The 14,344-nt window shown below is 55.4% G+C and overlaps 1 protein-coding gene across 1 annotated transcript in view; it reads left to right on the top strand.

The window, feature by feature from the left end:
- NRF1 (nuclear respiratory factor 1) overlaps positions 1–7,527 on the top strand; it is a 63,167-nt gene extending 55,640 nt beyond the window's left edge. Inside the window, exon 11 of the mRNA XM_077783724.1 lies at positions 7,201–7,527. Within this exon, the coding sequence (XP_077639850.1) occupies positions 7,201–7,364 (164 nt within the window). The 3' untranslated portion in view covers positions 7,365–7,527. The remainder of the gene's footprint in view (positions 1–7,200) is intronic.
- Positions 7,528–14,344: the final 6,817 nt, after the last annotated feature.

Genomic DNA, 14,344 nt, shown 5'->3' with positions numbered 1-14,344 from the left:
GGTCAGTGTCCCTTTCATGGGGAGGGGTCCCAAAATGAGGAAGTAAATGAAGTCTTCCTCGTTCTGACCTTTCTGCCTTTTCAATGCCAATCTGACAAATGAACTCTTGGTAGAACTCCCATTCCTTGTCTTCAGTTGGTTTCAGAAAGAGGAGGTCCACAATTGTCTTATGTTCCTAAAAGCTCTTTGTCAATTTATATTCTTTGTTATAAACCCAGCTAACTGAACATTGTGCTGACAAGCAATCAATTATTCGTTAACTACTAACTCCTTACTTCATCTAGGCCTACTCATTTATTATTATTATTTTAATTAACTCTAGTAAGGCTTATTTCTAACTAAAATCTTAGCTCCTCTAAAATCTCTAAATTCCTTAAAATTTATGTTTCACCTGCTTCCTGAGAAGCTTGGCACAGATCGCCCCTGCCTGCCCCGAGTTTTGTATCCACACCCAGCAGATCGTGGGGAAAAAGCAAAGCCCAGCTGGAGCAGACCTTTGGGGCTTGGACTTTCTCTATTTTTATCTGTGCTTCGTGTAGAGATGATTGACCACGATAGACTTCTAATCTTCTCAGGTGTGTCCACGCCAAAGCCAGCTCATCACGGAGGCTTAGACAGGTTATTCTCTAAGCTTCCAGCCCCGGAGCCCAGGAAAAACCTTCCTCCCCACAGGCAGACACATTCCCTGTGCTTGTCACCCCTCCTAAGTGACAATCGACTCCAGTTGAAGGTACCACGCCCTGGAGACCCAGCACTAGAGGGGCAGGTCTAGGTGAGGACTGAGTTGAAGCAGGGACAGCTTAATTCTGCCCCAGGTGATGCCCAGGGCCTGTTCTCCAGCTCTGAATTCGCCCCATGAAGGGGAGAGGAGGGGACAGATGGCCTCAGGTAAGACAAAGCAAAAGGTGTGAGCCTAAATCCACCCCCAGGACACCAAACTGCTGGTCTGCTTTTCCCAAGCACCCTTTCCTTGGGAGTTTTTCCATCAAAAAAAAAAAAATGAAAACATGGGATTTCAGATTGTTTTCCACGTTAAACATCATTGCAAGTTTTTTGGGTTTTTTTTCCTTCTGGGACTGTCCTCACTGCAGGTCCGTGTCACTGGTGTCACCAGTGAGGGACACGGCTGTCACCACTGCTGCAGACTGTGGGTCTTTGCTGTGCCAGGGAAGGGTCTGGGCATCAGGTTGGCTCACTGGGATTTTCCTCTTTCCATGGAAGTGCTGAGGTTCCAGAGGAGATAATTCCTGTAAATCAGGAGTTCCAGCCCTGTGGTTTTTATCTCAAAGTGCCACAGCCTTAAAAGAAGTCTAGAAACTCCCTAAACATCCAAAACAAACCCCAGAAACTCAAAGCCCCCACAAAAGATCTGGAGGAAATAAGGGAGATGAATCCAAAGATGCTTCAGGTCTTGCCTAGGCCATGGCCCTTCCCTCCTCAGAGGGTGGAAGAAACCAGGAATGTCCCAAAGATGCTGCTGCTCCCAGCTAGGGAAGGAAGGTTGGTCCCTGATGGAGATTTGGAGACAAACCTCAAGTTTGAGTGTTTGGATTTTATTTAAAACAACACCTTGATGCAAAACAGCAACATTCTGCTGGAGCTGAGTGGGTGGGAGGAAGGTTGAGCTGTGCAAATGTGGTGTTGCCTCCTGACCAGTCCCGTTCCGATGGCGTCGGGCGGGAGGTCCCGGATCAACCAGTGGCTTTAGGGGTCACCAGCAACTCTGAGTGAGCAGAGAAGGAAAATTCCCTGCAGCACATCCAGAGGAACCAAAGAATCCCTCACTGGCTCAGTGAGCTTGGAGAAGATCTCCAAGGTCATCGAGTCCCACTTTGTCCCCCCAGCCCAGAGCCCTGAGTGCCACGTCCAGGCATTCCTTGAAAAGCTCAGGAAAGAAGGAGTCCCTGCCAATGTTAAGCAGGCAGGTGACCCCCGGGGGCAGCCTGAGAGATGAGACGTGGCCATGGAGGTGTGGTGGGTGCAGGAAAGGAGGCAGTGACTCCAGGGCTGCATCCCGTGCAGCTGTGGATGGGAATGTTGGACCTCATCTCCTGCATTTATCTTCCGCCCTAAGGAAAAGTCAGGGCTGTGATGTAACTTAATTGATTCAACTTTGATATCAAAGCTTCAGGTGCCTCATTAAATTGTTGTTTATTGGGGTTTTAATCTGAGTAGCTCCTGAAAAGACAGATGATGGAAGATCTTGAATGAGGACTGCAGCTTTTTGCAGATAATTTGGTGGAGAAACCTTCATGTTTGGACCTGGCTGGCACAGAGGTCCTGTAGGGAAGAGCTGTGACTTGTGAGCCTGGAAAGTTCTCAGAGCTTAAATCACTGCATGGGGGTTTTGTGGTTTGTCAATACCACAGAATCCACACCAGCTTGGGTTGGAAAGGACCAAAGATCATCCTGTTCCAGCCACACCTCCCACCAAGCCCCGTCCAACCTGGCCTTGGACACTTCCAGAGATGGGGCACTGAGCCATTTCTGATGGGAAAAACTTTTCCAATGATCATCCTGAAAGATGTCAGAGTTAATCATGGATGCTCTTGCAGTTGAGGTGCTAAAAGATGGAGGGCTGAGCTTGCAGTTCATTTTATCTTAAACCAAGCCCATGTTGAGAGCTGCCTTCTGCTCCTCTGTCACCGCTGAGTGTGGTGGGGTTCCTGAAATGCTTTATTTCTGAGGCTGGTTTGGGGTGAAACCCCTTCCATGGTGTCACCTCATGCCTTAAGGGACACGTTTAGTTTGGCACTTTGGGATTTGTCAGGGTAACCCCTGACTTTGAGAGCTCTTGTTTCAGCTGCTGTGGCTGGACCTGGTTAGAAGCTGGTTTATCTCCCTGGAAATACACCCTCGTGCCCACTGGTTGTCCCCCTCCTCCACCTCTTGAAGGCCCCTCAAGTCAGTTCCCCAGAAGGGAGAATCACCTCAGGAGGATTTTTTTTTGAAATCTTTGCAAACCAAGTTCCCAGTCAAAGGAAACATCTAACAAAAATCAATTGTGGGGCATTTTAATGTTTGTGCTGAGCGGTGTTGGCAGCAACACTCCAAAAGTGCAGCTGGTGAGGGTAGAAATGGTTTTTGCTTCAGGGTTCTCTAGGACCAACCCTTTTCCTGAGCCAGCCTCAGTCTTACTTCCTCTAAAACACCTCCAGTGATGGAGACTTTGCTCCAGAGCTTCACCAGCCTTATATTTAGTTGTCATCTGGGATTTTTTCCACCTCCTAAGTGCAGGTTTCCACGCTGCCCTTCAAGCTCGTGTCTTAGTGGGGGAAAGACAATCAGAAAAGATTATTATTCCCTACTTAACCTGCATCAGCCTTGATGTATTTACACCTGGAAAGGCAGACCAAAGCATGCCCAGTTCTGCCCACTGAGGGCAAACATTTCATTTTTCATCCCCTGAAGGCTGTGGGTCTTCTCCTCCCTTGGCCACCCTCGTGTCCTACCCCTTCCCCCCATGGCATCACCGGCCATGCTGGACCCTCCTTCATCCCAAATCCAGCTGTTCCTCCACCAAAACCATCTTTCTCTGGGGTGTGGCAGGAGCTGGTCCTGGCCCAGCTGCCTCCCTTGTGCTCCCTGCCTGCAGCTGGCTCCTCACCCTGCCGAGGACAGGAGGGGCTTTTTTGGGTGGCTTCACGGCGGGGAAGCAAAGGCACAGCCTGGCTGCATCTTCCTGGCAGCCCGTGGCCATGGTTTGTGCTGCTCCATCACCTCTGCTGTTCTCCCTGCCAGGCAGGAGCTGGGCTGAGCAGCCACGGGTTCCAGTGGAATCCCATTTCCCTGCCGGCCCCGCTCCACTTTCTTTGCAGAAATGTATTTTCCAAATTTTTCCGAAGACTCGAGAAATTGGTTTGGGGCTGGTTGGGTTTTTTTTTTTTTTTTTTTTTTGGTCTAATGGATTTCCTGCTTTTAATACAATTGAAAGGGTCTGAAATCCACGCTTTAGATTAACATATGCCAGCTAGATTAGGGCTAATCAGGGTGCAGGTCTGAGCAGATGCGGCGCGGGGCCAATCCCAGACCTGATTACAGCATCTCAGTGCTTTAATCGCCTCCCTCCCAAGGGCGATCGGCTCTGCTCTAATGCACAGCAGACTCTCCAGCCCTCTCCTCCTTTGGTTTGCCACCACCCCTGGCAGGAAGGGCCGCCACGTCATCTGCTGAGGCGATTTGCGTTAATCCCACGCCCAACGGGATCCGCGCCGCACCGGCTCTCCCCGAGACTTCCCCGCGCTCCCAGGGGTGGCCAAGCCCTGTCCGAATTAACTCGCCCTTCCCAAATACCCCCCGTGGGTGCTCAGGCCTCGCCGGCGCCCGGTTTTGGCGCGTTCGGACGGCACGGGGGGGATGGTGGCTCGAGCGCGGCGTGGTCCGTGGCCCACGCGGGCGGTGGTGGCTCTGCTCCTTGCGTTGTCCATGTGTCGTTTGATCTCCTCTGGGTTTACAGCCCAAGTAACCCAAAGGGCTTAGTTGGCTTGTTGGTCTGGAGCGGGGATTTGAGGTGCATCCCAGGCCAGAGCTCCAGCTCTTGCCTAAACTGGGATGTGCTGTGTTCCCCCGAGGGGTCTGCTCGGAGATTTTCTTCAGCAGGGCTGAGCCTGAGCTCTGTTTTCTCATTCGTTCCGTTGCCTGAAATCCCCACTGACCCGAGAGCGTGCTGGGAACCTCCTCCTGACTCTGCTTGAGCTGAACATCCGACCAGGGAACCAATTCTTCATCTGGGCCTGGGCAACGTGGCCGCGACCCCTCCGGGTTGGATCGGGAAACTTCCGAGCACATGGAGCGCCCGGAGCCCGGCGGGAGGGATGCCGGAGGAGTGCCGGGGTCACCCACCTGGGCAGCACGATTAACTCCTAAGCTTTCCTGTCTGCACACCGAGTTAGCCGAGGACACGGGGCCGCCCCCGTGACCAAACCGGTGCCCGTGGCCGGCAGAGGGGTCGCGCTGCTTTTTCGAGAACGCCTCGCTCGGCGCCCTGGTGTCGTGGCAGGGCTGCCCATCCATCCCGCTGCTGCAAGGAGTTGTTGACCTCAAAAAGCTGGTTTTTTTCCCCCAGCAGAGGTGTGGGTGGTTTCTGAAATGTCTAAATTTTCTCGCTTGCCCAAATCCCCCTTGGCCGAGCCAAAGGTGGAGGTGGGCACAGGGATAACGCCGGAGTAGAACGATGGAGTTTCTCCTCCCAGCCCGCAGGATTTGCCATTCCCCTCCCCTGCCCAGCTCTGCCCAGTGCTCCTTGGTGGTTTTTGCACCTCTTTGCACCGTTCACATCGCAGTGACCCTCGGGGGCCTCCTCGGTTGGCGTTTTCCTCCCAGCCCAAACCTTTGCCAGCTCCATCCTCAGCCTGGAGGCATCTGATCCATTCCTGCAGCTGGGCCAGCCTTGGGAAAAGCTGTTTCTTCTTAGCTGGGCCCATCCATGGATTTGGGAAGGGCTGAGGGAGGGGGATTGCTTTCCTTTCTCTGTTTTATGTGTCACATACACGTGTGAGAGAGAGCCTGGGGCCAGTGCCAGGAGCAGGTTTGGCTTGGCCACGTCTTGTTGGTCCCACACTTTCCCTGGGAGGGCAGAAGGACCTGGCTGGTTTGGAGAGGGAGCAGGAGGAAGGGAATTGTTGTAACGGGGTCCACGGAGGCACAGCAATGGGATCCTCTCACGTGCCACCCGTGGGGAGGTGTTTGGGTGACTTGCAGAGTACAGGAGATGGGAAAAGCCAAATTTTTCCCCTTCTCAGCCCTACAGTTCCCAACTGTGGGACTATCAAGTGGGAAGCGCACGTGGGGAGCATGTTCCTCGTCAGTGGATGGTCTCTGGTGGGCTGTGGGGTGGTTGGGAGCAATCCCTGCCTCCAGGAAAACGTGGCTGAGCAGGTCCCTGCTGCACCACGCAAAAACATGGCTGGGTTGGGTTCCTCCTGCAGAAATTACATTAATTCTTTCCTCCTCGTCCTTATTCCCTCCCTGGAGCCGCACGGCCCTGGGGTGTGGGCCCCAAGGTGCTGCCACCCATCTCAACCCCATCCCATCCCCGCTCCCATCCCGATGGCTTCAGGGAGGGCAGGTCCAGCTTGGCGAGGCCACTGAGGCACAGATCCTTCATCCAGCCTGGGCCTGGATCCTTCATCCAGCCTGGGCCTGGACCCTTCATCCAGCCTGGGCCTGGACCCTTTATCCAGCCTGGACACAGCTGGGTGGTGGGGCCACTGCCCTTCCTGATGGCTGGTTCTCATGGATGGAATCATGGAATGGTTTGGGTGGGAAGGAACTTTAAAGATCATCCACTTCCAACCCAGACCATGGGCAGGGACACCTCCCACTGTCCCAGGCTGCTCCATCCCCAGTGTCCAACATTTCCTTGGACATTCCAGGGATCCAGGGGCAGCCCCAGCTGCTCTGGCAATCCCAGCCCAACCAGGAATTCCTCATTCCTAATCTCCCATCCCTGGCTGCCCTCTGGCAGTGGGAGCCATTCCCTGGGTCCTGTCCCTCCATCCTTGTCCCCAGTCCCTCTGCAGCTCTCCTGGAGCCCCTTCAGGCCCTGGAATGTGCTGGAAGCTCTCCCTGGATCCTTCTCCTCTCCAGGGAACATTCCCAGCTCTCCCAGCCTGACATTGGATCCATCTCCTCTCCAAGAAATTCATGGACCCAGGGGCTTCACTTGGAATCTCAGGAAGCCATCAAGGGTCTCCCTTCCCTTTTCCTCTCTTTTCTATCCCCATTTTCCATAAAAATCCCTCGGGATGGATCCTGAGTGTCCCAAATCCCAGAATCCTGGACCAGTTTGGGTGGGAAGGGACCTCCAAGCTCATTCCAGGGCCACCTGCCATGATCTCAGGGTGCTCCAGTCCTTCCTGGGACATCCCAGGGATCCAGGGGCAGCCCCAGCTGCTCTGGCAATCCCAGCCCAGCCAGGAATTACTCATTCCCAAGATCCCATCCATCCTTCCCCTCTGGCAGTGGGAGCCATTCCCTGGGTCCTGTCCCTCCATCCTTGTCCCCAGTCCCTCTGCAGCTCTCCTGGAGCCCCTGGAATGTGCTGGAAGCTCTCCCTGGATCCCTCCCTTCTCCAGGAGAACATCCCCAGCTCTCCCTGAGGAGCTCCAGCCCTGGGGCAGCTCCTCAGGATCCCCCCCAGCAGCCCCAGGAGCTCCCGCGTCCCTCCCGGTGCCAGCGCTGTCCCTCGTGTCCCCGCAGGGCTCGTGCAGATCCCCGTCAGCATGTACCAGACCGTGGTGACCAGCCTGGCGCAGGGCAACGGCCCCGTGCAGGTGGCCATGGCGCCGGTGACCACGCGGATAGCGGACACGGCCGTCACCATGGACGGGCAGGCGGTGGAGGTGGTGACCTTGGATCAGTGACCGTCGGGCCGGCGCCGCCGCGGCCCTTCTCCTCCACGTCGTTTCTTTATTTTTACGCCTCTCCAGAGATGCAATCAAGGTGGCATTTGAGTCTCCCAGCTTTGGAAACGAAAGGTGTACTTGACCTTTTTTTCTTTTTTTTTTTTTTTTTCTTTTTTTTTTAAATCGAGAAAAATAGAAAAAAAAACAACAAAAAAAAAAAAACCAAACAAACAAATCCTGGCGGAGGATGTGTGTAAAGTGCATTTTTCTAGCGCCACTCTGCTCTTGGAGGAACGAGAAGCCAAATTGTGACGGGACTTTGATTCTGAGGAGGTTGAAAAGAAAATAGAAATAAAGCGACCCTTTACGCCCCGTTTTCCCCCATGTGGGATCAAGCAGGAGGAGGCTGGGGCCCAGCACGGACACCCTCAGCCAGCACCGACCTCAACAGCAAATTAGGTATCAAAGATTTTAACATGGACTTTTATATTCCAACAAAAAAAAACCCGCCCTGGAAAAAAAACCAACAAACAAACAAAAAACCAACCAAAAAAAAAAAAAAAAACCCGACAAACCACAAAAAGGATTAAAAAAAAAAAAAAAAAAAGACTCCTCTCCTGGGAAAAGTAAAAAAAAAAACAAAAAAACAAAAAAAGAAGCTGCATGTGTGACTGCAGGGGGGTGCAGACCTCGTGGAGGGACGATGCTCTTCCAGGAGCCTGCCGGAGGATCCGCGCCCGCTCGGCTGCCCTTGGTGCACACTGGAGACCCGTTCCCACTTCTCTGCTCTCCTACCTGCCATTTGAGATCCTCGGGGTTGTGTTGTTGTTGTGTTTTTTGGTTGTTTTTTTTTTTTTTCCTTTATTATTATTATTATTGTCGTTGATGTCGTTGTTATTATTATTATTTCGTGGCTCTAGGCCGCAGCGGAAGCGCCTCTGAAGGGGCTCTGGCTGCGTGTCCCCCCCTTTTTTCCTGCCACATTCCCGGGATTTCCCTCCCTAAGGAGCCACCTCGGGCTCGTCCCATTCCCCGCTGCCAGCCCCGAATTCTCCTCCTGCAATTCCTCCAGGAAAAGCTTTGCCTGAAGGGGGGATGCGAGCGAGACCCTTCCCTTTGGGGGGCCCCTCTGCCCCACCCTGCCCTGTGCACGGTTTTAACCCCAAAACCCTCCCAGGAGGGTCCAAAAAAGCCTTTGGGGTGGGCTGGGCTGTTTTTTTGGGGGGCAGATTTTACTCAGCATCCCCACGGGCCAAACCCTGGTGCCCGACCAGACCCCCTCCCCGTAAGCACTTCCCATGGGATTTCATTTTTGGGGTTATTTCAGGGTTTGTTTTTTTTTTTTTAAATATGATTTCCAAGTTCTTCACGTCTCGCTCTGCCTTCGAGGAAGTTTTTCTCAGATTCTTGTATTTCCTTGTTTTATATGGGGGAAAAAAAAAAAAAGAACAAAAAAACAAACCACAAAAACAAACCTATCAAATGTTCTTTGTATACAGTTCTTTGGTCCTTTTTCCGAGGGGAGGGAGATTTTCCATAGAAACGGTCCTGGTTCTCCAATTGATGAAGTTTTTTGGGGTTTTTTTTTTCCCTTTTCTAATGATTATTTTTTTATCGTCGTTGTGAAGATGTCGGTGGCTTTCCAAGTCAGTGTTTCTTTGGCGATGAAATGAGGTTCTTTCAGTCCCCACCCCCCAAAAAAAAAAAAAAAATAAAGACAAAAACCAGGCAAATTGCAGAGCATGGACCCCCCCTTGTTTTCCCAGTGTCTATTATTGCCTCATTCAATAAATTGTTACAAATGTGTCTACCTGGGTGTCCAACTCTCCTGTTTTGGGGGATTTGGGGGGATTTTTAGGAGTATTTGCCATCCCTCCCTTCCTGCTGGGTGTTTTGGGGTTTGATCCCTCCCTGCTCCCATGCTGGGGCTGGAGAGAAGCTGAGCATCACCAGGATGGTTTTGGGGTTTAATCCTTTTTTTTTTTGGGTTTTTTTTGGTGCAATTTATCTCATTTTCATCTTCCAGCACCAACCTTGGGGGTGCTGGAGCATCCCCCCAGGGGCTGAGCTGCCTTTTGGGGTGAATTCCTCCATTTTCAGCCTCTTGTCACCCCCAGGGCCGATGATTTTTTTTTTTTTTTTGGGGGGGAGTGCAAACCCAAGGAGGAGCCGGGAAACGCAGGGATGGGTTTCAGCAGCTTTATTGAAGGATGGTTGCTGGATCCAGGGAATCCTGGGGGGCTCCTGGAGGCCGGGGCTGAGAGGAAGAGGAGGAGAAGCTGGAAGGACAGAGAGAGGGAGGAAGGAGCAACGGGGCTGCTTCCCTGGAGAACCTGGGGAGCTCCACGGTGTTCCCACAGCTGGAGCAAATCCTCGGCCGAGAGGGTGCCCCGGGGCTTTGGGGACCTCTGGGGACATCAGGACACCCCACGGCAGGGCTGGGGTGCCCCAAAGGGGCCCCGGGTCCGGCAGCAGGGCCGGGGGAGGCAGCTCGGCCGGGCAGACGCTGCTGGCAGGTTTTAATCTTCGTTAATCGGCCTTTAATAAGCAGGTCGGGGCCTCCTGCTGGGGCAGCTCCTGCAGCAGCAACCCCCAGCTCGTACTGGGACAACTGGTGGGGCTGGACCTGCACCAGTAACCCCCAGTTTGTACTGGGACCTGCACCAGTAACCCCCAGTTTGTACTGGGACCTGCACCAGTAACCCCCAGCTCGTACTGGGACCCTGCACCAGTAACCCCCAGCTCGTACTGGGACAGGTTGGTGGGGCTGGACCTGCACCAGTAACCCCCAGCTCGTACTGGGACCCTGCACCAGTAACCCCCAGCTCGTACTGGGACAGGTTGGTGGGGCTGGACCTGCACCAGTAACCCCCAGTTTGTACTGGGACCTGCACCAGTAACCCCCAGCTCGTACTGGCACCCTGCACCAGTAACCCCCAGCTCGTACTGGGCCAGACTGGTGGGGCTGGACCTGCACCAGTAACCCCCAGCTCGTACTGGGACAACTGGTGGGGCTGGACCTGCACCAGTAACCCCCAGTTTGTACTGGGACCTGCACCAGTAACCGCCAGCTCGTACTGGGATCCTGCACCAGTAACCCCCAGCTCGTACTGGGCCAGACTGGTGGGGCTGGACCTGCACCAGTAACCCCCAGCTCGTACTGGGACCTGCACCAGTAACCCCCAGCTCGTACTGGGCCAGACTGGTGGGGCTGGACCTGCACCAGTAACCCCCAGCTCGTACTGGGACCCTGCACCAGTAACCCCCAGCTCGTACTGGGCCAGACTGGTGGGGCTGGACCTGCACCAGTAACCCCCAGTTCGTACTGGGACCCTGCACCAGTAACCCCCAGCTCATACTGGGACCTGCACCAGTAACCCCCAGCTCGTACTGGGACAGGTTGGTGGGGCTGGACCCCTTCCCTCCCCCAGCCCGGTGTTACAGGGGGTCCCCCAGGCACTGGGGGGGTCTTGGTGTGGATTTTCTGCCTCTACCCCCTCCCCGTCCCGGCACTGCTGTGCCCTGAACTGCAAAAGTGGCCCCAAATTGCAGGATTTGACCTCAGAAACTTTGGGGTGGAGCCTCTGGGAGGGGTGGGGCTCCTGGGGGTGGGGGTGCTCCACCCCTGAGCCCCCAAAAATCCTCCCCCCGGCAGGGCAGGGCCCCGCTGCTGAGTGGGGTGGGGTTAAATCCACTGGGGAGGGTCGGATGGATGGATGGATGATGGATGGATGGATGGATGGATGGATGGATGGATGGATGGATGGATGGATGGTTGGGATGGATGGATGGATGATGGATGGATGGATGGATGGATGGATGGATGGATGGATGGATGATGGATGGATGGATGATGGATGGATGGATGATGGATGGATGATGGATGGATGATAGATGGATGGATGGATGGATGGATGGATGGATGGATGGATGGATGGATGGATGGATGGATGGATGGATGGATGGATGGATGGATGGATGGATGGATGGATGGATGGATGGATGGATGGATGGATGGATGGATGGATGGATGGATGGATGGATGGATGGATGGATGGATGGATGGATGGATGATGGATGGATGATGGATGGATGATGGATGGATGGATGGATGGATGATGGATGGATGGATGGATGGGATGGATGGATGGATGGATGGATGATGGATGGATGGATGGATGATGGATGGATGGATGATGGATGGATGATGGATGGATGATGGATGGATGGATGGATGGATGGATGGATGGATGGATGGATGGATGATGGATGGATGATAGATGATGGATGGATGGATGGATAGATGGGATGGATGGATGATAGATGATGGATGGATGGATGGATGGATGGATGGATGGATGGATGGATGATGGATGGATGGATGGGATGGATGGATGGATAGATGGGATGGATGGATGGATAGATGGGATGGATGGATGGATGGATGGATGGATAGATGGATGGATGGGATGGATGGATGGATAGATGGGATGGATGGATGGATAGATGGATGATGGATGGATGATGGATGGATGGATGGATAGATGGGATGGATGGATGGATGGATGGATGGATGGATGGATGGATAGATGGGATGGATGGATGGATGGATGGATGATGGATGGATGATGGATGGATGGGATGGATGGATGATGGATGGATGGATGGATGGGATGGATGGATGGATGGATAGATGGGATGGATGGATGGATAGATGGATGATGGATGGATGATGGATGGATGGAAGGCAAGGCAGGAGGATGGATGGATGATTCCACACCTGGACAGACAGACAGACAGACAGGGGATGGGTGTCCGTACAGCCAACGGACGTGGCTGCAGGGATGGACAGACGCTGGCTGTTTGTTACCTGGACGAGCAGACGGATGAACGAGCAGACCGACACACGGACGCCTGTGCCCCCACAGCCCCCACCTGCCCCAGCAGGGCGATGGGGACCCTGTCCGTCCGTCCGTCTGTCCGTCCCTCCCTGCCCCCCGGCGCGGGGAGGATGATTGGAGCGTGCAGCCTAATCCAGCGTGATCCAATCTCGGCGGGCTTACGCCGAAAGCTCCGTAATCACCCAGCGCTGCCCTACATACCCCGGCACATCCCGGCCGCCCCGCGCCCGGGCTGGGGGGGAAGGGGCCGTGCACAGCCCCCCACCCCGGCACAGCCCGCAGCCGCCCCTCCCGTCATAGTCCCCGTCCCCTAAAAGCTGGCACCATCCTGCTCCTGCACTGGGGACAGGCAGGGGACACGTGGCAGCTGCCACCGCCAGCTGCTTCATCCGTGCCTCAGTTTCCTCCCCGCACGGGGGTGGCATGGGGTCGGATCCGGGAGCGGGGGCTGGATCCGGGGCTGGGGCAGGGGCTGGTGCCTAATCCCACCCCCACAGGGCCCTGCCCGGACCGCGGGGCCGCATCAGCCCTTGACGCCCGGAGTCACGCGGGGACACGCGGCCACGCTGCTCCAATGACCGGAATCCCGCAGATCCCGGTGACCCCCCTGCCGTGGAGATGGGCTGCGATGCCAGACGCCCCTCTCGGCACCCCCCACACCTCGTGCGCAGGACACCCGCAGCATCCCCCCACATCCGCACCCGATGGGCCCTTCCCCGGAGCCCACGGGGCCCTCCCGGCCCGGCAGCAGAGCCCCGGGGGCCTGGGGGGTGCCGGGGGGACGCGGGGGGCTCGTGTCCGCGGCGGTGCCCCGGGGCCGTAGTTGGCAAGTCTAGAACCACCGGATCCTGCTACCGCACCAGTGTGAGTTCTACCATTGCCAAAGGCAGCCCCGGGGACAGCCAGGCCCAGCCTGGGGACAGCGAGGGACACGCGGCCGCGCCTGGGGAGCTGCAAGAAAGAGGAAAAAAATGAGATTTCACCCATCCGGCCAGAAAACCCCAGAAATCCCCGTGGGGACACTCGGCTCGACCCCAGCGAGTCGCCACCGCGGTGCGGGGTCCATCCTGCTCGTGGTGGCCACCATGGGGACACGGCCTGGCCGAGGTGTCCCCAACGGGCTGGGACACCACGTTGGGATGGGCACCACCTCAGTGTCACCACGGCGTGGCCGTGACAGACATCCCCCCCTCACCCCAGCAATTCCAGAGGGGTTTCCACACCCCATCCCGGCATCCCCCCCACCAAAACCCCGGCGCTCCTCCGTCCCCGGCCCGGCGCTGCTCTCTCCGCCCTCTCCCATATTGGCACTACACATAATTGCTCAAAAGCTACAAATCAAAGCAAAAATGTGCTAGTGCCAAAACGGGCCAGGCGGCGTCGGCGACGGCCCCGCGGCGCTCGCGGGTCTTTCTCTGCTCTGTTTATGGCCCTATGGTAATTCACTGACCGCGGGGTTGCACAGTGAATTCTACCAGTGCCATACACAGAACAGGAGTAGCGAGCTCGCACCTGCCTTTTTCCCCTGGATTTCCACCCAAATCCTCCACGAGCAGGAGCCCGACGCCCCCGGCCCGGCCTCCGGCCTCGGAACGGCGACAGGAAAAACGGGAATCGATGATTATTGATTGGCAAAATGATTCAGGAATGGCCAAGCGAGGGGAGACGCTCGCCCCGGTGCCGCCTCTCCGGGGAGGGTGGGGAGGCGCCGGTCCCCAGCCCAGCTGGTGGAGTTTTTGGGATGGGGATGCTGGAGTTTCCCAGCCACTGCTTTTGCAGGGTTATCCAGGAATCCCAGCCCCAGGCCAACCACCCCCTGGCTGCAAATCCCTCAAAATAACCCCAGACCCCCAAAATGTGCCAACCTCCCCCAGACGGCCACAAGCCCCCCAAAACGGTCCCAGATCTCAAAACGTTGCAAAGCCTCTGGGTGGTTCCACAGCCCCCAGAATGCTGCAACCCCTCCAATTAATTCCAAACTGTCCTGACGGCTGCAGCCCCAAAAAAAATGTTTCAACCCCCCCCAAAAAGGTTGCAACCGCCCTGGATGACTGAAAGCCCCCAAAATTTGCAACTCCTCTGGATGGCTGCAAGCCC

This window comes from Lonchura striata, chromosome 5 (genome assembly GCF_046129695.1).
Source record: "Lonchura striata isolate bLonStr1 chromosome 5, bLonStr1.mat, whole genome shotgun sequence".
Classification (NCBI taxonomy): domain Eukaryota; kingdom Metazoa; phylum Chordata; class Aves; order Passeriformes; family Estrildidae; genus Lonchura; species Lonchura striata.
This window is presented reverse-complemented; position numbering and strand designations above follow the sequence as displayed.